Here is a 24,964-nt window from a genome sequence, read left to right as displayed (position 1 = left end):
ATTTCCTGACTGCTGCTGTGGTGGTCCAGAAGGTCCCCACACCACTGGGTCCCCTCTAGTGAAGGCCACAGGCCCCATAAAGTCATTCCACTTGAAGCCATTGATACTGTACTCTTGGCTTTGGAAAGAAGACACGTACTTGAGTCTTAGAACGGCCCTCACCTCTAATATGTCCCCGCTGTATCCTCTGTCCTGATGAAGTATTATGTTGTCTTCCACACTTAGCCATTGTCCTTTTTTTTAGCCAATGAGTTTGAAAGAAACCAGAGGCCCCACTAAAAGTCATGATCCTAAAGGGTTGTGAGCCTGGGGTTCCCCAGACTTGAGCCTTGTATTACAACCCAACGAAGTGTAGCTTGGGCTATCAGGAGCCTCTCAGCAAAGAAGGGCATTGTCATAGGGGCAGCCAGAGCAGGAAGTTGAGGAAGCCCCCTGGCAGGCCCGTACAACATCTCCCTGACAAGCAGGAAAGAGTCATGTGTCAAGGAAACTGGGTCTGATATCGAAAGTCTGTAATTCCAGCACTCAGGAGGCTGAGGCAGGAGGATTGCCAATGTGAGACCAGTCTGGTTTACAGTGGGAGACCCTGTCTCCACAAAACAAAAAGGATGTTCAGCTGTGTGTTCCCTGAGATTCAGGCCCCGACCCTTACAGTGTCCAGAGGGCAGGATAGTCAGGTGTCATTGTTGCTGGAGAAGAAGGGGGGGGGTGGAGGTGGGAAGGTCCCAGAAAATTGCTAGAGTCATATCACAGGGAGCCGGGAGAGGGCTTTGAGAGGAAGTGTGAGTTGGAACTCTTAGGGAGGACCTTTTCCTCATACTGAATAGCAAGATTCCTCAGCGGAACGTTTGCCCTTAATGACTCTGCCCTTGGGGACCTCTGAACAGTCACACCTTGTGCTGTGTCTAAGGTGCAGAGTGAGTCAGCTCTGGGAACACCTGGCCTGAGAGCAAAATGCAGTTGGGGGAGGGGTGGGGTACCTGAGCATGGGCACTGAGCTAGCTCAGGGGTGGCTTTGGAGGGGGCTGGGTAGTACTGCACAGGGTAGGAGGGTGGAGCCACTGAGTACAGCAGGGAATGGAGATGGGGGGGCGGGCAGGGAAACTGGGGAGCTAGGGAGCTCTAGAGCTCTTTGCCCGGCTGGAACTCCTCCCCTCCCGCGCCCCCAGGACTTAGAGCTCTGCCCTCCCTTCCATTGTTCCAGGTGTGTTGACCAGAGATTCCGGCGTTGTCCCCCACTGCCCACCACCAGCGTGATCATTGTGTTCCACAACGAAGCCTGGTCCACTCTGCTGCGCACGGTGTACAGCGTCCTGCACACCAGCCCTGCCGTCTTGCTGAAGGAGATCATCCTGGTGGATGATGCCAGCACAGAGGGTGAGGCTGGCGGGTCTGAGGAGGGGCGGGACCCAGGGGCTCCAAGGAAGTCAGGCCCTCTCTAAGGATCCGGTCTTCTGCTTCGCATCACACCTGACCCATAGGCGCGCGGGGGGGGGGGGGGGGTGGGGGGGCTGGGGGGGACACGAAGAAGGCGGGGGGGGGGGGGGGGGACAGGGCATACAGGCCACATTCCTAGAGCCTGGAACTCATCTGACCACACAGCAGCGGGGCCTCCAAGCGCATCCCTAACTCAGGAGAGGGCCAGCAAAGTGGCTCAGCAGGGGAATGCACTTGCTGCCAAGCCTGGTGACCTGATTTTGAACCCCAAGATCCATACACCACCGCCTCTACCTGAGTGCTGTGAGTGTGTGCACACAGGTGTGTGAAAATACACACACTATTTAAAGGGAGGGAAGAGAAGGGAAGGGGAGGGCAGGGGAGGGCAGGGCGGACAGATGGCTGGAGGGCCTTCCTGGTGTCCCTCTGCTAGACCACTCCTCTGCTACTGAAGCCCCCTTCCCTCCAGAAGCCCTTTTTGTCCTAATTGCTTATAGAGGAGATTGCTCACCAAGTTTTCGCCCTCCCATCAGTTCCAGAGTATTCCTGGAAGAGAGAGGAGCATAAGTAGGGTCCTAGAGACATGAGCATGTTTGTTGGGGAGCCTGGGTGTAGCTGCAGTTTAGGCTTGTCATAGGATCTGAGATTACAGGGTGCAAGAGTTTGTGTTCTGTTTGTTGAGATGCTCACACCAAGGACTGCACAGTAAGCAGGTTCTCTACCGATGTCATAGTTTCTTTTCCCATCGCTGTGGTAAAATACCTGTCCAGAGGCTGGGGAGATGGCTCGGGGGTTAAGAGCACCTGCTGCTCTTCCAGAGGACCCAGGTTCGATTCCCAGCAACCACACGGCAGCTCACAACTGTCTGTAACTCCAGTTTTAAGGGATCTGATGCCCTCTTCTGAGCTCCATGGTGCACAGGTATATGTGCAGGCAAGACACCCATATACACGGTGGGGGGGGGGGTTATAAAAATTAGACTCAAAAGCAGTTCAGGAAGAAAGGGTTTATTTTGGCTTTTAGTTCAAAGTTATGGTGCACTGTGGTGGGGAAGTCACAGTGGCAGGCACCGGAGGCAGCTGGGCACGCTGCATCCACAGTCAAGAAGCAGAGAGAGCGCTAAACGCTTGTGCTCGGCTCACGTGTGCTTTTCCTACAGTCCAGGATACCAGGAATAATGGCGCCCATAGCAGGCGGCTTCCTGCTTCAATTAAGCTAGTCAAGATAATCCCTCACAGACATGCCCAGAGATTCATCACTTGATGATTCTGGGCCCTGTCAAGTTGACAAAATGAACCATCCCACGTGTTGAAGTGGCGTTCATGCCAGGCTCAATATATCTATGTAAAAAGAAATGAGGTATCACTGGGGACCCATGCTCACGCTCTGTGCTACAGCCAGAGCCCTGGTTCTCCTACCTCTTGCCCTGGGCTAGGAAGGATCCCGCAAGAGCATGAGGCAGCAGAAGAGGGGGCTGGGCATGAGCACTGTTAAAGCTTCATTGAAGGAGCTCTCACTTTCCCAGGGAAGACAGGCCCTTTGGCCACACAAGCATTAGGGTTGCAGCAAGAAGGTCCCAGTCGTGGGCAAGTGCCAGGCACATAAGGGCGGGCTCCTAGAAGAACAAAATCAAGTTAAGGACTCCAGGAAGGAAGAATCAGGGCACAGTCACAATAGGATCCAAACAAAGCCCGAGTCTGGAAATGTAAACATATCAGTGTCTTGACATCTGGAACTCACGGTCTTCTTGGCTCCGAAAAGCCCCATTTCTGTAGCTTTGCCATTCACAGCACGCATAGCTCATCCTGTAGGCTCAGGCTAGCTCCTCTCCACAGCTGCTGCTGCTGTTGGTGGTGCTTTTATGGTTCTGGCATGCTGGGCTACTCCTTGAGTAGTGTCTCTTGGGCTCTGTTCTGGGACCCTGACCCAGTCCAAGCCTCAGCTGTTCTCCAGGACCCCTTCAAGCCCAGGGCTTCTTCTGAAACTGAGACTGCACCTTCACCAGTAATGGCCCCTGGCCTCTCATGGTGCCCAGCCTCAGCTGCTCTCTACATCTGCTGTGCCTTTAAAACCAGTACCACCTGGGTGACTCTTCCACATGACCAAGTTCAGCTGCCAGGACGAGCTCCAGCCTTGTTCTTTGGACCACAGCTTCTGTGTGATGACCCCAAGGAAACATTCCTAGCAGAGTTCATCTCAGTGATTTTGGCCTCCTCTAAATCACAGCGGAGTCTTCGGCCCTGGCTGACCAGAACCACTGATTCTTAATTCAAAATATCTCATGGCCCCAATATAATCTTTAAGGGACCCTGAAACTTCACAAGCCAGGCTTCCATTATCTGCTGCTCTCAACATTACCTTCTAGTTCCCACGACAGCTCCGTAAAATCTCAACACGCATTGGCTTTTCTAGATAAGGTTCCAAAGTCCTTCCACAATCCTCCCAAAAAAGACATGGTCAGGTCTGTCCCAGCAACACCCCACTCCTGATACCAGTTTCTATCTTAGTTGGGTTTTCTCTTGCTGCGACAAAAGACCATGACCAAAAGCATCTTGGAAAGGGAAGGGTTTATTGTAGATTATAGGTGTCGCTCAGCATGAAGGACAGGAAGTCAGGACAAGAACTCAAGGCAGGAACCCAGAGGAAGAAATTGAAGACGAGACCATGGAGGAGCACTATGTACTGGTTTGCTTTGCATAGCTTGCTCAGCCTGCTTATAGAACCCAGGACCTTATGACCAGGGGTGGCACTGCCCACAGTGATCTCCCACATGAATCACTAATTAAGAAAGTGTCCAGTCGGCTTTGAACTACGGGCCCATTTTAGGAAGGTCTTTTCTCAACTGCTAATCTCTCTAGTGTGTATCAAGTTGACAAAAAAGAAAGGAAAAGATCAACCAAGACAGTTCCTTTTCACAGCGGGCCGTCGGGCCTGTGTTCCTAAATATATTTAAATTATAGGTGTACGTGTGTAGGTATGTGCATGTGAGTGCAGATGCCCTAGGAAGCTAGGGGATCCCCTGGAGATGGAATTACAGGTGGTTTTGAGCAACCTGATGTGGGATCCGAACTGAGGTCCTCTAGAAGAGCATCACATGCTCTTAAACACTAAGCCATCTCTCCAGACCACATTCCTTTGTTTTCTCTGGTCACCTCCTGTTGCCCAGGGCTCATTCTTTTTTGTTTTGTTTTTCCTTCTGTGTATAAGTGTCTTGTGTGCATGTATGTCTGTGCACCATGTGTGTACCTGATGCCCTTGGAGGCCAGAGGATCCCCTGGAACTGGAGTTACAGATGATCGTCAGTTTCCAAGTGGATGCTGGGAACTGGACCCAGGTCCTCTGTAAGACCATCCAGAATTCTTAACCACTGGGCCACCTCTCCAGCACCCACACATACTCCCTCTTAAGGCCACTTTTATTTCTAAATTCTCACCTGAGAACTCTGGCTGGTCCCCTTCATTTTCTGAGTCCTGCTTTGAGACCGTATGCTATCTTCCCTGACTGGACAGATGTCATTGTCCACAGTGGTAGTCACAGGCACCCCTCTACATGTAATCCTAGGGGCAGTGTGCGTGCCAGAAGCCACACCCCTCCCCGGGAGGACTCTGAGTGCCCTTCAGTGGGGAACAGAACCGTGGGGTCAGCAATTGCTGCGTGTCTGTCCACACAGGATAAAATTTCCCACACGTTTGACTGTTTGATCAGATTAACTGGCTCTTGTTACACACACAAAAGGGCTGTGTCTCTGAAGGACAGTGTACCTGTCTCTGTCCTCCTATCCAGGTGCCTCTCCACAGCCTGTGACCCTGATTATATGGGCATTTGATACTCGGGGGAGGAGACCCTGTGCCAGGCTGGGGGACTTTTAATTCCTTGCCACAAGTAAGAACCAGATCCCATACTTCACCCTTTACTGCCCTGTCTTCTTGGAGCTTAATCTTTTTTATTTTATTTATTGGTTTTTCCAAGACAGGGTTTCTTTGTAGCCCTGGCTGGCCTTGAACTCACAGATGTCCGCCTGCCTCTGCCTCCTGAGTGTTGGGATTAAAGGTGTGCACCACCACCACCTAGCTGCTTAGGTTTTTTTTTAGTTGAAAAGACAGAAAATTATTTTAGATGTTTAGGGTTTTTTATGTTTATGAGCACCTTGCCTGCATGTATGAAAGTGCACCATGTATATCCCTGGTGCCTGTGGAGGCCAGAAAACCTGGAACTGGAGTGAAGGGTGGTCGTGAGCCACCATGTAGGTCTTCAAAGTCAAGTCCAGGACTTCCACAAGAGCAACCAGTGTTCTTAACTGCTGACCTCTCTCTCCAATACCTTTATTTTATTTTTTAATAGGATCTTATTTGTATGGATGTATATGTGAATACGTCTGTGTATGGAAATGTGCACAAGAGTATAGTGCCCACAGAGGCAAGAAGAGGGCCGAAGGTCAAGTTACAGGTAGTTGTGAGCTACCTGAAGTGGGTGCTGGCATCCAAATTCACATCCGCTGCCAGAGTGCCAGGGCTCTCAAGCACTGTGCCATCTCTCCAGCCCCCAGAGAGTAATTTCAGAAAACCATGAGTTCTATGAAGCAATTCCACTAAGAGAGGAATTGGAAGAGGTGCTAGGCTACCGAGTCGGGGAGCGCCTTCAACGAGATGCCACCCAGGCTGTTCCCCACAAAAACAACAGCCAGCACGAGGGCCCTTGGGTGTGGTGTGTTGGTGAGAAAGCAGCCTGGCACAGCTGAAAGGAAGTGGGCAAGGCAGCCAAAAACACGAATATAAAATCTGTGAACAAAGGTGAGTCACGAGACTTGTGTCAGGAGTGGCAAGCGAGTGTGCATAGTGCAAGAGGGGCTGGCATCACCATTCTGTGCTTCACTTTTAATTTTAATATATGAACTTAATATTTTCTTTTAAATATATGAGAAGCTCCTTTGTGTGTGCATGCTCAAACTGAGAGTCAAACCTAGGACCCTGTGCATAAGAGGCAAGGCTCCCACCTCATGTTTTCCTTTCTCTTCTGAAAAGATTTCTTTTAGCCAGGCATGATGACAAACACCTTTAATCCAGCACTTGGGAGGCTGAGGCATGCGAGTCTCTGTGAATTTGAGGCCATCCTGGTCTACATAACAAGTTCCAGGCAAGCAAAGGTTACATAGCAATGAATTCTAGGCCAGCCAGGGCTAAATAGAGAAACTATGTCTAGAAAAATGTATTGTTATTGTTGTTATTATTATTATTGTATGTGCATGCATGTGTGTGATTGAGTACAGGTACCCATGTCATGGTACATGTATGGAGGTCAGAGGACAACTTTTGGGCACCCCTCTCCTCTGAATCTCCCGCCTCTGCCTTCCATCTCACTGTCGGAGTTCTGGATACACCTCCCCTACACACACCTGACTTTTTTAACGTGGGTTCTGGAAATGGAATTCATGTCCTCAGCACTGTGCCTTTGCCCTCTGAACCATCCCCCACTGGTCCCATCTTTGCATTTTTAAGGGCACAGTCCTTTGGCATCAGACCCACCCAACTGCTGCGCGGCTATCACCACTCCATCTGCAGACCTGTTACATCTTCCCATGTTGCAACTCTGTGCGCGTTAAAACCACAGCGCCACCTGCCCCAGCGCCAGGCAGCCACCATTCTACCTTCTCTCTGCTGAGTTTGTGCATTCTAGGCACCTCATACCGCGCTTGTCTTCTGGGACGGTTCTTCCACGTTCCATAGTGTCTTCAAGATCTGTCTGTGGAACATGCATCGGAACCCCCTTTCTTTTTCAGGCTGAATCATATTCCCTAGTGTAGATAGACCTCATTATGCATGCATATGTTGGTGGACATTTAGATGGTTTTACAAGTGGTTTTTTTATGACTAATCCTCCTACGAACAGGTATAAAAATATCTGTTTCAGTCCCTGTTTTTAATTTTTTTATCTGTACCCAAAAGTGAAATTGCTAGGTTTATATTCTAATTCTGAGGTGGGTTATTTTTTTATTTATTGTTGTTGTTTGGTTGGTTGGATTTCTTCTCCCCCCCCTCCGCCCCCCACCTCCATCTGAATGCTGGGAACTGAACCCGGGGCTTTGCACTTATGAGTCGGTTCTTCTTCCATTCTGTGTTCCAGTAATTCAACTCAGGTTGCCAGACTTTCATAGCAAGCACCTTCACACACTACTCCGGCTCACTGGCCCTGGGTGCGGGGCATTCACCCACCAACCCCACAGCCCCCCAGAGTTTTCTTGAGTGTGAGCAGCAGGAAATATTAGATAGAATGAGTTATAGTGTGAAGATAAACAGATAGAAAACACAGGATAGCCTCGAGAGGGCCTGGAACCTTTTCCAATGGGCCCTGACTGTCTCTGACACCAAGGGGGTGGAGCAAAAGACCTCCCCCAGCACAGCCAAGTGCAGACCATCTCAGACACCTGCACTCAGGCCTGTGGTCCTAATCATCCTCTATGTGGACCTGCTGGGTAAAGCCACAAAGAACCTGAAAATGGGCTCCCACACCCTGGATTTGTTTTTAATGCACGTTTGAAACACTGTTAGTAAAATTATCTGATTGTAGTAGGCTAAGGCAGGAGAATTGTGAGCCTGAGTCCATCCAGGAGAGGCGCAAAGCTACACAGGGAAACCCTGTCAAAAAAAAAAAAAAACCAAACCAACAAACAAACAAAAACCTCTGAGGCGGGGGGGGGGGGGGGGGGGGGGGGGGGATGATATAATTCAGTTGAGTGTTTGCTTAGCATGCACAGGGTCCTGGGTTCAACTCATAGCAAGACATAGCAAGACATTAGCCAAGCATTGTGGCACATGCCTGTCATTCCAGTGTGCAGGAGGTGAACGCAGGAGGCTCAGAAATTTAAGGTCATCCTCATAAGTTTGAGATCAGGGGCTGGAAAGAGGATGCAACACTGAAGAACACCGGCTGCTGGTTCAGAGGAGCCAGGTTCAGTTCCCACTACCCACCTGGCAGGTCACTACAGTTCCAGGGCTCTGACACCCTCTTCTGGCCTCCATGGGCACCACACATATATGATGCACAGACATGCATGCGGGTGAAAACACCATACACACAAATTTTTAAAAGTTAGAGACTCAAAAGATGAAAGAATAAAATACGACTTTGAGACCAGCCTGGATTAGAGACCCTGGAGAGAGAACGTTGGGGCGATCTGGGGTTATGGCATTGCTCAGTGGTAGAGCATTTGTCTAGCATGTTTGAGGTTCTCAATTGTCTTCTTCAAACAGTAAGGAAAGAGAAAGGAAACTGCAGGGGTGGGGGTTGTTGTTGTTTGTTTTGTTTTGTTTTTCAAGACAGAGTTTCTCCGTGTAGTTCTAAAACTCACTCTGTAGACCAGGCTAGCCTCAAACTCAGAGCTCCATCTGCTTCTGCCTCCTGAGTGCTGAGATTAAAGGCATGCACCTCCACCACCCAGCAAGGAAACTGCAGTTTAAGGTAGCTTCCGTTTCTAGAACCCTAGGCTGGGAGAGCAGTTGGCTGTTCTAGCTGAGGTAACAAGAGTAGGAATGTGATAAGAACTGTGGAGTTGACAGAGGAGCTCTGAAGAAGGGACGGGTCGGGGAGAGCCCAGCTTGGCTTCCGGGTAGAGTAGCTAAAGGATGCTGGTGCAGGGGTCGTGAGGTGAGGCTGGGAAGGAGCAGGCGTGCACTAAGGTGCAGAGTTCTTCAGGGCTGGGGGAAAGCGGTGGAGCTGTCTCTCATAGATAGCATTGTGAGTGTGGGTGGCATGGGTGGAGGAGAGGGGTTTGCCCCTGTCCTGAGCAGTGAGTGACAGACTATGGAACCTAAATCACAAGCTGTCATCTGAGGGACATGAGACCATGTGCCTGTCTCTAGGCTCAGCTGTGCTATATTCTGTCCTGGGTCCTGGGTCCTGTAATCCCAGAGATGGGACAGACAGTGGATGAAGTGGGGAGATGTCTGGCTCTCCTGCAAGGACCTGAGGCCCAGAACTAGGAACTCCCAGCCTGGCCCTCTGAGACTGGAAGGAAGGCGTGGGAGAACTCTAGAGCACGGGGCCCTGGAAGTCACGCTTCAGAGCTTCTCTCTGTCTTACCACACAACCCACTTCCTGAGAGGCTCGCCTGCGGTCATCTCCACCATGAGCTTCCGGTGAGCAGGGTCTCTGGGAGACCTCAGCAGAGCTGAGATGACGCCCCAGCTGGGCTCCTCCTTCCTGTCAGCAACACCTGGCTGGGGCTCGCATGCTGGGACTCGGATGTGCTGTGGTACGGGAGCACCCTCCCTGCACAGGCCAGTGTCCCACCCCCGGACAGTGCATGGCAGACACTAAGTCACTGCTGGGCTGAAGCCACCACGTGAGGCTTGGAACAGTCAGGTCCTGGCACCAAAGACAAGACGCTCCATTTCTGGAGCAAGACAAGCCCTCTTCTCGGGTGACTGCCCAGAGGATTTCATTCACCAGGGCAGAGGGTCAGGGACACTTGTCTACCAAAAGGGTTGAAAAAGAAAAACAAAGAGTTCAAGTTTCAAAGTATAGTTTCTTTCCCTGGGGCTCTGCTCTCCCTGACAGTGACCAAGGAGCAGCCTGACCAAGTCCCTGTCTTCTCTCTCCCCCTTGGGGTCCACACAGGGGAAAGCAAGACTCACACTCGTTGAGTCCTGGTAAGTGGCCTCAGCTCTTGGAGGCGATAAGTCTTCACACACAGGCTGCGTGGGAGCCTGTCACCGCCATTGTGTTTGCTGGGGTGACCTGGGACACGAAGTCACCTGCTCTAGAGACTGGTACATAGTAGGTGTTCAAGTATTTGGGTGGTGTGTGTGTGTGTGTGTGTGTGTGTGTGTGTGAGAGAGAGAGAGAGAGAGAGAGAGAGAGAGAGAGAGAGAGAGAGAGAGAGAGATCAGTGCCAGCCTAGTAAATTGTTTACAGGACCTGTGATTTGTTTTATTTTATTTATTTTTTTAAGTAATTTTTTTCGTGGTGTTTTGCCATGAGTGTTATCCCCTGGAATTGGAGTTACAGATAGTTGTGAGCTGCCATGTGGTTGCTGGGAATTGAACCCAGGTCCTCTGGAAGAACAGTCAGTGCTCTTAACCTCTGAACCATCTCTCCAGCCCTGTGATTTATGAAGCACGGTGTCCAGAGCAAGACCCACTGTGAGCCCACAATTGGAAGGTAAAGGACACATACAGTTGTCACAGCTGTCCTCTGCTGCTAAAACTGTGAGCAACTCCATTTTACACGTTGGGGACAGGGCAGAGGGCTGGAGAGATGGCCCAGGAGTGAAGAGCAGCACAGCTCTTCCAGAGACCCAAGTTTGGCACACTGGCCAGCTTAACCCTACCTCTAACTCCAGCTCCAGGGCACCTGAACCCTCTGGGCCCTGCAACACTGCACTCACATGCACAGACATGCACATGTATGCATAATTTAAAATCTTTTCTTTAAATAGAACAGTAAGACAGGTGTAGTGGTGCACACCTTTAATTCCAGCACTTGGAGGCAGAGGCAGGCAGATCTCTGAGTTCAAGGCCAGCCTGGTCTACATGAGTGAGTTCCAGGGCAGCCAAGAACAGTGAAACTCATTAACAAAAATAAGTTAAAATAGAAAGATAGTTGATGTTTCAAGATGGAATCCTTCAAAATAAAACTTTTTTTTTTCGAGACAGGGTTTCTCTGTGTAGCTTTTCGCCTTTCCTGGATCTCGCTCTGTAGACCAGGCTGGCCTTGAACTCACAGAGATCCGCCTGCCTCTGCCCCCCTCCCGAGTGCTGGGATTAAAGGCGTGCACCACCACCGCCTGGCAAAACTATTTTTGATGTCCTGAGGATTTCAGGTGGAATCCCAGAGTCCTTTGGGAGCACTACCCACTATAGCCAGAAAGAGCCTCTTAAGGTGTTCCCCATAAAGGGAAGAGCCAAGGGTAGTCCGTGAGGCTCTGTCTGTGTGTGTGGAGCAGAAAGAAGAGGAAGGAGGCAGCATGCTCCCACTGTGATCCCTGTGATCTGTCTTGCTCCCAGGCAGCCTGTCTTTCCTTAAGATATACGATCATGTCTGCCATGCTCCCCACCGTTCTTGGGTCCCTAGCATTGTGCAAGCCTGTGGGCACCTGGAGCACAGTTCCTTTTTTATATAGTGCTCTCTTGTGAAAAGCGTGTATTCTTCCTGGGCATGCCCAGCACTTGGGGGAGGGGAGGTGGAGGCAAGATGACCAGGACCCTGATGACAGACCTGTCCTCCAGGGGACCCGGCCGCAGGCAGGGCTTCCTCTCTGCATGTCTCCCTCTCCCATTTCGCCTCCTGTGTAATGGCTCTGCACAGGTGTGTGGGAGGATTGACACCCAGACCTGGGCTTGGTGCCCACAGGGGATTAGCAGAGAAACTGGTGACAGTGGCCTTGTCCCTTCCAGACTACCTGAAGGAGAGGCTGGAGCAGTATGTCCAACACCTGCAGATCGTGAGGGTGGTGCGGCAACGGGAGCGGAAAGGACTCATTACAGCCCGGCTGCTGGGGGCCAGTGTGGCGCAGGCCGAGGTGCTCACGTTCCTGGACGCCCACTGTGAGTAGGAGATGCCCGCTGGTGGGGGTCTGGATACCTGCCCCTCACCACTAGCGGATGAGGAAGGGTTGAGACCACCCTGTCCTTCTGTTTCAGGAGTTAGAGGCTTAGGGTTCCTCCACATTGCCCTTCCTTCACACCGACTCCAGGCATGGTTCCTGAGAGGACACAGCCATGAGGCTTGGTGACTCAGAATAGCTGGCAGTATGCCCTGATCCCCATTTACCCTTCCTTATGCATCCTGAAGAGAAACTCCTGTCCCCACTGCGAACACTTGTGTGGGACTTTTCTATAGGGCTAGGTGGGGTTAAAAAGACCCCCCCTCTTGACTTTTCCTGAAAGAAAAATAGAAACTGGAAAACTCTAGACTTGTATCAGGAACCCAGCTTGTAACAGGTTCCCCTCTGACTTGGCCATTAATGGAGCCTAGAAACTGGAAAACTCTAGACTTGTATCAGGAACCCAGCTTGTAACAGGTTCCCCTCTGACTTGGCCATTAATGGAGCCTCGGTTTCCCTCACCTCACAAAATACTGTTAATTAGAATAAGGGATTCAAAGGATGGCTTAGAGATTAAAACACTTGTTCTTACAGAGGACCAGGGTTTGATTCCCAGCACCCACATAGCGGCTCACAACCATCCATAACTCCAGCTCTAGGGGATCTGATGCCCTCTTCTGACCTCTGCAGGCACAAGACACACATGGTACACAGATATACAAGCAAATAAAACATACACATAAGGCAAAATAAATAAATCTAAAACAATAAAGTAATGTAGAACTTATTATGTTCATTTAACGTCCCAAAACTGTCTAGGCATGGTGGCACACGCCTGTTATCTCAGCATTTGGTGGCAGAGGCAGGAGGATCACTGCAAGTTTGAGGCCACCCTGCTCGGCATAGTGAGTTCTAGCCAGTGGAGACTGTGTAACAAAGCTCTGGGAAGGAAAGACAAGAAAGAAAAGATCCCAGAGTCCAGGAGGAGGGTAGTTCTACAGTCAGTGCTGGGAGTTGAGGTGATCTGAAGGACTTAGAGCCATTCCAAATCCCACACTCAGATGGGGTCTGGAAACCCTGAAGACACCCCCTCCAGGTCTGTGGTAGTTTGCATCTGATTTATGCTGACCAGGTTGCTCCCCAAAGCTACCATCCCCCTTCCAAAGCCACGCCCACCTTTTAGGAGGTGGAGGGAGAGCTCTCAGAGATGCTCTGTGTCCCCTACTGTGGATCTTGCTGTACCCCCCCCCCTCCCGCCACCTCCACCCACCCCCCATCCTCCTGGGTCTAGAGGGTTCAGCTGCAGCTAGGTCCTTGACCTCCACCTTCTGGTCTGGGTCTGCAGGTGAGTGCTTCCATGGCTGGCTGGAGCCCCTCCTGGCTCGAATTGCTGAGGATAAGACAGTGGTGGTGAGTCCAGACATCGTCACCATCGACCTTAACACCTTCAAGTTCTCCACACCTGTACAGAAAGGCAAAGTCCACAGCCGTGGGAACTTTGACTGGAGCCTGACCTTCGGCTGGGAGGTGCTGCCAGCACATGAGAAGCAGAGGCGCAAGGATGAGACCTACCCCATCAAGTAAGGACTGCATCCCGGTGAGCCCCCACCCTGGCCTCCGCCCACTCACCTCTGGGAACCTGTACCATCCCACACCAACATCTGTTAGGTGATTTATGAAGCCACACTCCCTGTGAGGTAGGTCCTTTGGTTAGCCTGTTTTACAAGTGAGAATAAGAAGCCTAAGGTGGTCAGCAGGTGCAGCTAGCACAGGGCAGGCAAGGACCTGTGTGACAACGCAGCATGGACCATACCACCACACACCATGGTAGCTTGCTCCTGTTCACCATTGGCCCTTTGCCGGCCTTTTTATCTATGTCTCGCTTCTTGCTCTCTGTACCTGCTTGCAGGCCAGGTGAGAGGTGCTGTGTGGAGGTTATTGGTGAGTAACCTTTGTAATAGGTAGAATAGCTGGGCTCCCAGCTCACTGTCTTTGAAAAGACTCAGAAAAAGAAAGTAAGTGCTGGGCTGTGACGAATGCTTGTGCTCTGCCTTAGGGTTGCTATTGCTGCGACAGAAAACCATCCAAAAGCAAGGTGGAGAGGAAAGGGTTTAAGTGGCTCACACTTCTACGTCATAGTCCATCATCGGAGGAAGCCAGGGCAGGAATTCAAACAGGGCAGGAATCTGGAGGCAGGGCTGATGCAGAGACCATGGAGGGGGGCTGCTTACTGGTTTGCTCCCCATGGCTTACTCAGCCTGCTTTCTTATAGAACCCAGGACCACCAGCCCAGGGATGGCCCCACCCACCTGGGCTGGGCCCACCCCCATTGATCACTAATTAAGAACATGCCCTATAGGCTTGCCTACAGTTTGATGTCCTGGAGGTACTTTCTCAATTGTGGCTCCCTCCTCTCAGATGAGTTTAGCCTGTGTCAAGCTAAAACTATCCAGCACATAATCCCAGCCTCTCAGGAAGCTGAGACAAGAAGATAACAAAGTCCAGCACTGTCTGGGCTACAGTGTGAGTTCAAAGCTAGCCTGGGCAATTCAGTGAGACCTTGTTTCAAAACTAAAATGTTTAAGGTGCTGAGATATATATCAGTGGTCAGTGCAGAGGTCTGGGACCAGTGGTCAGTGCAGAGGTCTGGGACCAGTGGTCAGTGCAGAGGTCTGGGACCAGTGGTCAGTGCAGAGGCCTGGGACCAGTGGTCAGTGCAGAGGCCTAGTTCAGTCTGGGGCAGGGTGTGGTGAGGGAAAATGAACACACAGGTTATCCACATCAGTTTGAAGCTTGTTATGGTGGCCCTGTAGTTTCATTAAAGGGACACATTGTAACAGTCTAACTTTGCCAGCCACCTACATATAGTCTGTGGTGTTCTATTTGGGGGAGGTGGGGAGAGGGAGGCAGGGTTAGATTTTGGTTGTTTTTTTATTTTTATTTTTATTTTTTACAATCATTTCAAAATGTGAAGACCAAACTGGACCTGAGAGTGTACATCTGAAGCCCACCTTTGGGAGGGATAACAGTATCAGAAGTTCAAGTTATCCTTGGCTGGCCAGCTGTAGGCCAGCCTTGAGAGACCTTACCTAAAAAAAAAAAAAAACCAACTAAAAACTGTTCTTTCCTGGTGGTTCTCACCCTTCCTAATGCTGTGACCCTTTAATAGAGTTCCTCATGCTGTGGTGACCCCCAACCATAGAATTATTTCATTGCTACTTCATAACTGTGATTTTTGCTCTTGTTATGTAAATATCTGATATGCACCCTGATGGGGTCATGACCCATGGGTTAAGAACCACAGCTACTGAGTCTTCTGAAATCAAGCAGTCAGGCCAGATAGATGAGAGCTTACGTGCTTAAAGCCCACGGAGCCTTGCCTCTCATGTTCCCTGCCTGTCCAAACCTCTACAGATTGCAGGGAATGTTTTCCTACAGATTGCAGGGAATGTTTTCCTTTTCTGCTGTGTGTGTGTGTGTGTGTGTGTGTGTGTGTGTGTGTGTGTGTGTATGCGCACGCACGCATACATGCATACCCACGCACCTGAGTATGTGCATGCGTGTGTGAGTGCAGGTGTGTGTGTGTGTGTAGGTGCCCATGTGCACATGTATTTGCATGTGTTGTGGGCACATGTATAGGTGAGGGCTTCTGCTGGTGTGCTCATGTTTCCGAGGTTGATGATGGGAGCCATCCTTAACTGATCCTCCACCTCATTCACCGAGGCACTGTCTCCCAGTCAAACCCAGAACTCACCAACATAGCTGGGGTTGCTCTGGCTTAATCTGGAGGTCCTGTCTCTCAGGCTTGAGTTGCAGGCAGGTTGCTGTGCCCACCTGGAATTTCCCTGAGGTTTCAGGATCTGAACTCAGGCCTCCAACACTCACATAACAAGTACCTTAGCCACTGTGTGCCATGGTTCTCCTGTCCAGATCGTTATGGATTTTAGTCTAGCCTGAGCTTCAAAGTTCCAGGAAAGCCTGGACTATAGAATAAGACAACTCGCCCTCCCCACCCCCATCTTGAGAAACAAAAATAAAAATAAAAAAGAAGAAGAAGAGCGGAAAGACAGACAGGAGAGGAAGGAATCAATACTGGCTGCTGACTGTCTCACAGGAGCCTTTGTTTGACAGGTCTAGCAACAAACCCTTCCCCACCCAGGCCCCGGGGCCAGGCACACAGCAGCACAGTTAAGGGCAGGGCGCCTGCCCTCACCCATCGATAACGTCCTGGCCTCTGCGAGACCCTCAGTGGGAGGACAAAGCGCCAGTGTTTGTGGAATGAATGTGCCCTTTAGTTCAGGTGTCCTGGCAGCACACGTGGCCTGCCAGAAACGCTTCTTCCTATGGTGGTCCTTCAACAGCTCACGCTCATTCTCAAAGCGTGGATGGCCGAGTCGAGAGGGAGCGAGGGGACACCGGGTCCCAGGAAGTAGGCCAGGATATACAGGGGTCTCTCGAGGCTACCTGTTGGGATGAGTCCACAGTGATGTTCCTGAGTGGCATCTGTCCTCGTGGTTAATTTGTCAGTGACCCGCTCCCCTCAGTCTGGGAACCTCTCAGATACTCTCAAGTGCAGGTTAGCTACAGAGTGCTCATCTGGAGTTCCAGGGCTCTCTGAGCGACCCCTGGAAGAAGACAGAAGAGGTGACAGGGAGCCAGCCCAAGCATGAGGGCTTCCCAACTGAAATTCCTCCTGGGATGTGGCTTTAGAACAACATCAAGGAGACAAGAGCAGGTCCAGGAAATCCTCCACTTCACCGGACTTGTGACACCACCTTGCTACACTGGCCCAGTCTCGACCTCTCTGCCTTCGTCTGAAAGCCAGAACCTTGGCAGTCTCCCCACAGTCCAGACTGAGCTCATCCTCCTTTCCACCTACCCTGTTGCCAGGAACACCTCTCAATTGTGTCCCCTGTTCAAGGCAACTGGCAGCTTTCCTCCAAATTTAAGTTTCTTGGAAACACATGAGCAGGCTAGGCCTCAGCTGACACTGTGGCCATGAAGGGACGAGGTCCCTGACACAGAATGGAGCCAGCCCAAGCCCAAATCCTGCCTGTTTGCAGAATCTGACTCACAGGGCTTCTGGAGGTGGTCACCTCTCTGCCTTAGTCTCATGAAATGAGAGCTGGGCTTCTCCTCTCTCTAGACTCTGGTCTCAGAAGCTCGGTTGCCTTTCTCAGCTCCAGCTGCAGCCATGGCACCCAGGCCCTTCTGGGTGATGTTTCCTGTGTCCCTAGTTGAACAGATGCAGAAGTTCATTTAGAATCGAGTAGTGCTGACCGCCTCTCTCTGGGGCCCAGTTCTAGAAGGGGAAGCTGGCACAGTGGAAGTTAGCAGGAGGGGCTACGTGACCTGGCTAGGAGAACATGCAGTAGGAGGCCTAAGAGGGGAGCCAGCCACCAGCCTTCCCCGCCAGACAGCTGGTGCCTGGCTAAGTGAGGATACACAGATGATACATGCGCTTCTCCCTGTCTCTCCAGATCTCCGACGTTTGCCGGCGGCCTGTTCTCCATCTCCAAAGCCTACTTTGAGCACATCGGTACCTATGACAACCAGATGGAGATCTGGGGAGGGGAGAATGTGGAAATGTCCTTCCGGGTGAGAATGAGGAGGGCTTTGAGGGGGGACCTCCACATCCCAGGGGCTGGCTTGACAAGCTGTTTATCAGGCATTGATAACTTCAAGGGTGTCATCTTTGGAACTGAACTCCAAAGGGTGTCTGCTTGCTGCCAGGGCTCCACTCTCCCTGTGAGGACGATGGGGCTCTGGAGATGAGTCCGTCGGCTTGAACCGAATTCCAGGGCAGAACTTCTAAGAGGGAGGGAATCACGGGAGCAGGACAGGGGAATGGACTGATTTATGCAGAATGTGGGAAATGGTTTGGGTGAAGATGAAACCTGGCCAGGAGTCAGTTTACCATCCTCCATTTTGAACAATCCGGCTCCTCTTCCCCCCAAGTCAAAGGACACCTGCCCTGGTGGCCTTTGGGTTTTCCCCATGTGCTTTCAACAAGCTCTTCATAACCGAGAGACAAGAGGTGGAACCCAGTTCTGATGGAGGCAGAACTCTGAGGAATTCTGAGAATGAGGCAAATCAAGAGAGGTCAGGAAGGATTGTCGTGGAAGCTGTAGGAATCCCCAGCTCGATAATTAGTAGGAAAATGGGCTCATTAGCGGGGCCATCTCAGTGTCTGGCATACATTAAGCACATAATGGCCTTCTGATGTTACTGTGGCCTTCTGTTGCTGCCATATCAAAGTGAATGACAGGAACCTCCCAAAACAAGACCCCGAAGAGACCAGTGGGAGCGATGTCTCCAGCCAGCCCGCTGGCATAGAGAAGGGCCACCAGCCAGGATCTGCTTCACACTTTCAGTGAGCCTCTGACCCGGATCCAGGATCTCTCCTGGAAACCTGGCATCCTCCAGGTCCAGTGCCCGCTGGCGCTCTGATGTGGGGGAGGCCAGGTTTTCTGTAACTCCTGGGTAAGCTTTCACGTCTCCAGATCAGAAAGCCAAGAGCCCAGAGCAGAGAGTAAGTGCATAGCACAGAAGTAACCAGTTGTCTCTTCTCTGACGTGAGCCCTGGTGATTCAGGACTCTGCACACCCACATTCACTTACCCAGAGTGAGCAGCACAGCCAGCCTGGACACGGGTAGCTGTGTCGTAGGAGGAAGCCCATCAATGTCTCTTTCTTCAGAGTAGAAAGGGCGACATTTACTTACGTCCTAGGACCTGGGGTCTGGTGTTCTGGGAAGTGAACAGAACTGCTTGGGGGAGCTTATCATCCAGCCTTGTCTCCTTTTGTGTCAGGTGTGGCAGTGTGGGGGCCAGCTGGAGATCATCCCCTGCTCTGTGGTAGGCCACGTGTTCCGTACCAAGAGTCCTCACACCTTCCCCAAGGGCACCAGTGTCATCGCGCGCAATCAGGTGCGCCTGGCTGAGGTCTGGATGGACAGCTACAAGAAGATTTTCTATAGGAGGAATCTGCAGGCAGCCAAGATGGTCCAGGAGGTAAGACACCGACCTGGTGCCTGGGTGGCATTTGGTCAGAGAATCATGTCCCATCTCTACCTTCCTGCCTCCCTCCATCCCTCAGAAGTCTGTAAGCTAGCCCAGTGAACACAGGGCTCTGAGGCTAGAGGAAAGAGGGGGGAGCTTTTGTTGTGCTTTGGGGCTTGGAGGGGGGGACTCCCAGCATCGCTTAGAGGGGAAAGGAGGAAGGAGAGCCGTCCCTGGAGGAATGGTTCTGACCGGCTCAGAATTGAAGACTCACAGGACATGAGGGAGTGTTGTGAGGTGGTGAGTTCCCCATGGTGAGGCAAGGGATCAGATACTGCATGAGAGGCTGAGCCAGTAGCCACAATGAGCAGGAGAGAGTGGCCTCGATGCTCCATGTTGCCTGGGCTGTGGCACTGACCTTTTGGGGACTGACTTGGTTGACAGAATAATTTTGGTGACATCTCGGAGCGGCTGCAGCTGAGGGAGCGGCTCCATTGCCACAACTTTTCCTGGTATCTGCAAAATGTCTACCCGGAGATGTTTGTCCCTGACCTGAACCCCACCTTCTATGGAGCCGTAAGTTAGCCTGCCCATCAGAACCTCAAAGACGTTAAGACCACGCAGCCCAGGAGCAGCCAAGCCAGGAGGATGAGGGAGACAATTTGGGGCTTCCTCCAATAGTTAAAACCTGATAAAGGGGGAACCTGGGAGTAGTGATTCTTAAGTGTTAAGTCTGGGAGAATACCCAGGAAGGAGGGTCAGTACACATCACTGGGCCCCATGCTCACTGTTTCCATCCAGATCTTGAACAAGTCCCAGGTGATGCTGAGGGTAGAGTCAGCTCCTGTGTGCTGAAGACCTCTCAGGACCTGGCATCCTAAGGGTCTGCCATCTTTCCCCACAGAGGGCACCCAACCCCGCCCTGCCCATTCTCAGGGCTCTTCAGTCACACATTGCTATTAGCGCCAGGCATCTGGGGTTCATGCCTAGAGGACCCAGTTGTGTCCCACACCCAGCTGAGCTATCCTGATTCCCCTCTGTTCCCCTTTGTGCAGATCAAGAATCTTGGCACCAATCAGTGTTTGGATGTGGGCGAGAACAACCACGGAGGGAAACCCCTCATCATGTATGACTGCCACAACCTTGGTGGCAATCAGGTAGAGAAAACACACTCGTCCTGGGCAGGCCCGACGGAAGCATCTCTGAGGCACCCTCTCTTCCCATGGGCCCCCTTTCTCTACTCAATAGTCCTTTCCTGAGGCCTGCAGTCGAGATACAGAAGGTGGCGTCGCCCCTGTGGCAGGAAGCAGCTAGGCTGAATGGGAAAGCTTGATGGGCTCAGACAGCTGAAGCTGGGACACAGAGCTGGCATCATGCTGGGCGCTAGAGGATGAGGGGGCACTGCCAACAGAGGGCTGTGGGTGAGACTAGCTGCTGGGGGCTGTGGAGAATTGTGGAGCACTCTTGCTCACCTATACCTGCACTCAGGCTTTTATCCTTAATGCCCCCATCACCAGAAACTACCACACTGACTCCACCTCCAGTAGTGACCCCCCAGACAGCCACCTCCCAACGTCCTGGAAACTTACCCATACCCCACAGTGCCCTGGCACATCTCTGAGGGGTAACTAGTACTCCCTGTCTTACTTTGAATTCTACTGTTGTGATAAAACATCATGACAAAAAGAGGGAAGGGTTCTAGACGCAGGGTCTCACCATGCAGCTCTGGCTGTCCTAGAACTCACTCTGTAGCCCAGGCTGGCCTCGATCTCACAGAGATCCACCTGACTCTGCCTCCTGAGTGCTGGGATTAAAGGCATGAGCCACCACTGCCTGGTAGGTATCATGTTACAATTCTATGTCACAGTCTACCATGCAGGGAAGTCAGGGCAGGAACTTGGAGGCAGGAACTGAAGCAGAGGCATGGAAAAACAGTACTTGCTGGCTTGCTCTCCAGGCTCCTGTTCAGCAGGCTTCCTACCCACCAGGGTCTCCTATTCAGGAGTACCACCTCCCACAGTGGGTGTGCCCTCTCATTAATCAAGGAAATGTCCTGCAGCCTTGCCCTACAGGCCAAGCGGATGGGGACATTTTCTCAATCGAGACTCTTCTTCCAGATGACCCTAGCTTGTTTCAAGGCAACAAAAACAAACCAGCATGCTCCTGTCCACTGCCCCTCAGCCATCCAGTACCCAGAGCTGGTAAACAAAAACAGAGTGGACACAAGATAAAGGTGGCCCGAACCGACTGCCGAAATGTGCAAATGAAAACAGCCCTGTGAAGGCAGATTCAGATACAACCAGCTTGCGAGATGATTGTAGGTGGTTTGTTGGTGGATATCTTTTATTTCAGTGGTGATTTACCAGCAAACCCAGAACCAGCAGGTGACTGAGATGGCACATGCCATGGGCTGAATGGCTCAGTGTCCCAGGAGTTGGAAGACTGAGGCAGAAGACCATGAGTTTGAGGCCAGCTTGGTCTACATGACAAGAGATATAGACCAGCCTATGCAGGTGGATCTCTGTGAATTCAAGGCCAGCCTGGTCTACAGAGCGAGTTCCAGGACAGCCTCCAAAGCTACAGAGAAACCCTGTCTCAGAAAAACCAAAAAAAAAGAGTAGGGCTAGTGTTCCAGCATATGACTTCATGATAGCGCTTAAAATAAGACTAAGATAGGGGTTGGGGATTTAGCCCAGTGGTAGAGCACTTGCCTAGCAAGTGCAAGGCCCTGGGTTCGGTCCTCAGCTCTGGCAAAAATAAATAAATAAATAAAAATAAAAAATAAGACTAAGGTACATTCTAACTTATAGTTCTATATGCACTGTTAATCCAGTATAACCTGATGTGGCAACAATCATGACACATATCACCAAAAGTCTCGGCACAGCCTCGCTTCCTCCCCCAGAAAGCTGTCTCGTGAGCACCATAGGGAGGTAGTGAGGAGGCTGGCTGCCTGCTTCACAGGACATCTTTGTCTTGACTTCCAGTACTTTGAGTACACCTCCCAGAGGGACCTTCGTCACAACATTGGGAAGCAGCTGTGTCTACATGCCAGTGCCAGCACGCTGGGCCTTAGGAGCTGCCGGTTCATTGGCAAAAACAGCAAAGTGCCCAAGGACGAGGAATGGGAATTGACCCAGGTGAGTCAGTGGCCCAGAAAGCTCGGGACCATGAGTCCTGAGCACCACATCTGCCTCTTCTTCATCTTCTTCCTCTCCTGCCTGGGCATCATGGGATTAGAGCAGGGTAGAGTGCGCAGTAGGTGTGGACTCGGTCAGTGTCTGGTTCTGGCTATTAAAAAAAAAAAAAATGGAGCAGAGATAATGATCCAGGAACTTCTCCCAAGGCACATTTTAAGGCTGAATCCACATAGATGAAAGTGAAGAGTCACCCATGGTGCTAACCTGCCTCAGTGTGCAAAGCAATTGTCTCTCTTTATAGTTTAGGGGTTCCATCCCAAAGGACTACGTCCGCATTTCTACAAAGTGACCAGATGAAGTTCAACAAGTTTGTCTGCCCCAGCCCCACCACTGGCCGATGGCAGGCTGGGGTTCAGGCCTCCCTAAGTCTGACCACAGCGCTGTGAGATAGGTGGTGGTGACTCACTTCACTAAGCCCAAGCTCAGAGAAAAAGAATGGCCTAACCATGGAGCTACCAGAAAGGACAGAGCCAAAGTTTAACCAGAAGCAGAAAAGGGGGGCAGCAACGGTGGCCCCAGGTTTTTGAGCCTGGTCATCCTGGGGAAAGGGAGGCCTTGAAAGGGTTTTGTCTTGTTTTGTTTCGTTTTCTATCAGCCATGGTCTTGCAGTCTTCCACGACAGCCATCAGGCTAAAGCTGGCCTGGGGCCCAGCGTCTCCATGGGTGCATCTTCAGGAAGGAATTGCAAGTGCCCTCTTTGTATCTCACTGTTTCCTTTGCCTCTTGTCCACTGCCCTTGTCTCAGGTTGACCCTTCTCTGTGTTCCCTTTCAGGATCAACTCTTCAGAAACTCAGGATCGGGCACCTGCCTGATATCCCAGGACAAAAAGCCAGCCATGGCCCCCTGTAACCCCGGTGACCCACGCCAGCTCTGGCTATTTGTCTAGGCCTGGGATCATCCCCAGTGCGCATCCAACAAGGGCCTCAGGAGGTGGGGTCACCGAACATCTGGAAGTCTTCTCCCCCAGCTCCTCTGGAGGCCTGAGAGTTGGATTTCTAAGCCCAGTGGCCATCAAGGCAGGACCTTCTTAATTCTTGCAACAATGGGGGTCCTGTGTTCTTCCTCCATGCCACTGGAAGAGACCAGGAGGTCACATAGTACTTGGCCCAAGGCTTTCCACATCTCCTAGAGACAATGGCCTCCAAAACAGACTGGAAGTACATCCTACAGAAGAACTGGAAGTGTAGAGACCCTCCCTTGTTAGCACACCCTAGTGCCAAACCGTTCTGACTTATACCGAGTGCCTTCATCCTGTAGTATTTGCACAATTATGCATGGACGAGACAGGAAAGGAGTGGCCGGAAAGGAGCCGCCATTGTACCAATAGGATTGAGACAGAGCTGGGATATAGTTCAGGGAAAGGTCCTGGGTTTGACTCCCTAGTACCACAGAAAACAGAAAGTAAGGAAGGAGAGGAGAGCAGAGACCAGAGGAAGTAGGGGCCTTTTCTGCAGTCACAGCTGGTAGGTGGCTCAGCTAGGGCTGAGGCCCCATCTTTGGTACTGAACCAGGGCTCCCTCCAGCGCGCAAGAACACTAGACCATGTATTTGCTGCCAGCCTTGCCATTTGTCGACCTCTCTCTGACCATTCTGACTGGCCAGCTGGCCTCCAGAAAGCCAGGTGGCAAGATGGGAGACCACGTTGAGAATCTTGGGCTGTTAGTGTTGAAAGAAGTTCACAGGCTCAGGTGCCGGTGAGTCTCGAGGCGTAAGGCTTTGGCCCCTGTGTTCTAACCCATACATAAGGAGATAAAAATCAAAGCAGGAACTAGGCATGAAGGCCCAGGCTTGCAGTCTACTTAGAGACTAACACATCCTAAATCCAAGGCCAGCCTGGGCTACAGAGTTCAACCTCATCTTGAAAGCAATAAAAAAATAGCATGAAGAATATGAGGGCAATGCCTTGCCGCCCCTGAACTATGCTAGACCAATTTCTTAATTTATTTTTCAGCAGAAGCTAGGCAGGTGTTTTGTCCAAGGTCCCTGGCAAGATGTTTGGCAGCTCTGAGGGTCCTAGCGAGTCCGAGGGGTCGGGAACAGTGTGCAGTTCCCCAGTACTGACTGGGGAACGAACCCCTCCAGCTGTCCTTGCATGAGTGCCCTGTGTGGAGCCGACCTGAGGATGCCAACCCTTTACAATCAACTTGGACCGCACTGTTCTGCCTGGAAGAAAGTAGGAATGTCCAGGAAGGCTTTGGGGGACTTCAGTAGCAAGTTGTCACCACATGAGGGTGCCATGGGATCACAGCTGCCTCGGACTCCATGTACCTGCACATTGCAGGAAGTGCAGGAAGTCTCCCGTGTTCCCTCGGTGACAGGGGTGGTCTAGCCAAAAGGAAGGAAACTGGCCAAGCTGTGATCCAGGGTGGGGGAAGGGAAGAGAGCCTGACATGGGGACCCGGTGGAAATAAAGGTTTTATGGTATTGGTAGAGGGTGTTCGTCTTGGGCTCCACATACTCTGTTTTGGCTGAAACAGATTGGGAAGAACCACGTTGTTCTGTTACAGCCACCATCAAGTGCAAGCATCCTCTAGCCAGTGTGTTGGGTGTAAAGTGTGTGTAGGTGTGTGCCCCACAGACTCCCACTCTGTAAGCGATCCCCAGAATGTGCTAATGAAGGAGTTAAAGGGAGTCAGGGAAGGCCTCATACAGTGACAGTCGACCCCATCAAAGGAAGGACTTGACAGATGTCACACAAGCAGCTCTTCAGCATGAGCCAAACCCCAGGCTAAGGTAGAGGAGCCTGGGAAACAGAGATGTAGGAGAGCTAGTCATGGGAATAGAAG

At 51.4% G+C, this 24,964-nt stretch overlaps 1 protein-coding gene across 2 annotated transcripts in view; it reads left to right on the top strand.

Moving 5' to 3' along the window:
• Galnt6 (polypeptide N-acetylgalactosaminyltransferase 6) overlaps positions 1 to 24,608 on the top strand; it is a 38,874-nt gene extending 14,266 nt beyond the window's left edge. For both annotated transcript variants that reach the window (XM_036208640.1, XM_036208639.1), the window contains exons 4-12: positions 1,205 to 1,377; positions 11,829 to 11,978; positions 13,323 to 13,557; positions 17,458 to 17,575; positions 18,789 to 18,989; positions 19,422 to 19,553; positions 20,033 to 20,134; positions 21,965 to 22,117; positions 22,951 to 24,608. In XM_036208640.1, coding sequence (XP_036064533.1) covers positions 1,205 to 1,377; positions 11,829 to 11,978; positions 13,323 to 13,557; positions 17,458 to 17,575; positions 18,789 to 18,989; positions 19,422 to 19,553; positions 20,033 to 20,134; positions 21,965 to 22,117; positions 22,951 to 23,064 — 1,378 coding nt within the window. In that variant the 3' untranslated portion in view covers positions 23,065 to 24,608. The remainder of the gene's footprint in view (positions 1 to 1,204; positions 1,378 to 11,828; positions 11,979 to 13,322; positions 13,558 to 17,457; positions 17,576 to 18,788; positions 18,990 to 19,421; positions 19,554 to 20,032; positions 20,135 to 21,964; positions 22,118 to 22,950) is intronic.
• The last annotated feature ends 356 nt before the right edge of the window (positions 24,609 to 24,964 follow it).

Source organism: Onychomys torridus, chromosome 16, assembly GCF_903995425.1.
Source record: "Onychomys torridus chromosome 16, mOncTor1.1, whole genome shotgun sequence".
NCBI classification, from domain to species: Eukaryota; Metazoa; Chordata; class Mammalia; order Rodentia; family Cricetidae; genus Onychomys; species Onychomys torridus.
This window is presented reverse-complemented; position numbering and strand designations above follow the sequence as displayed.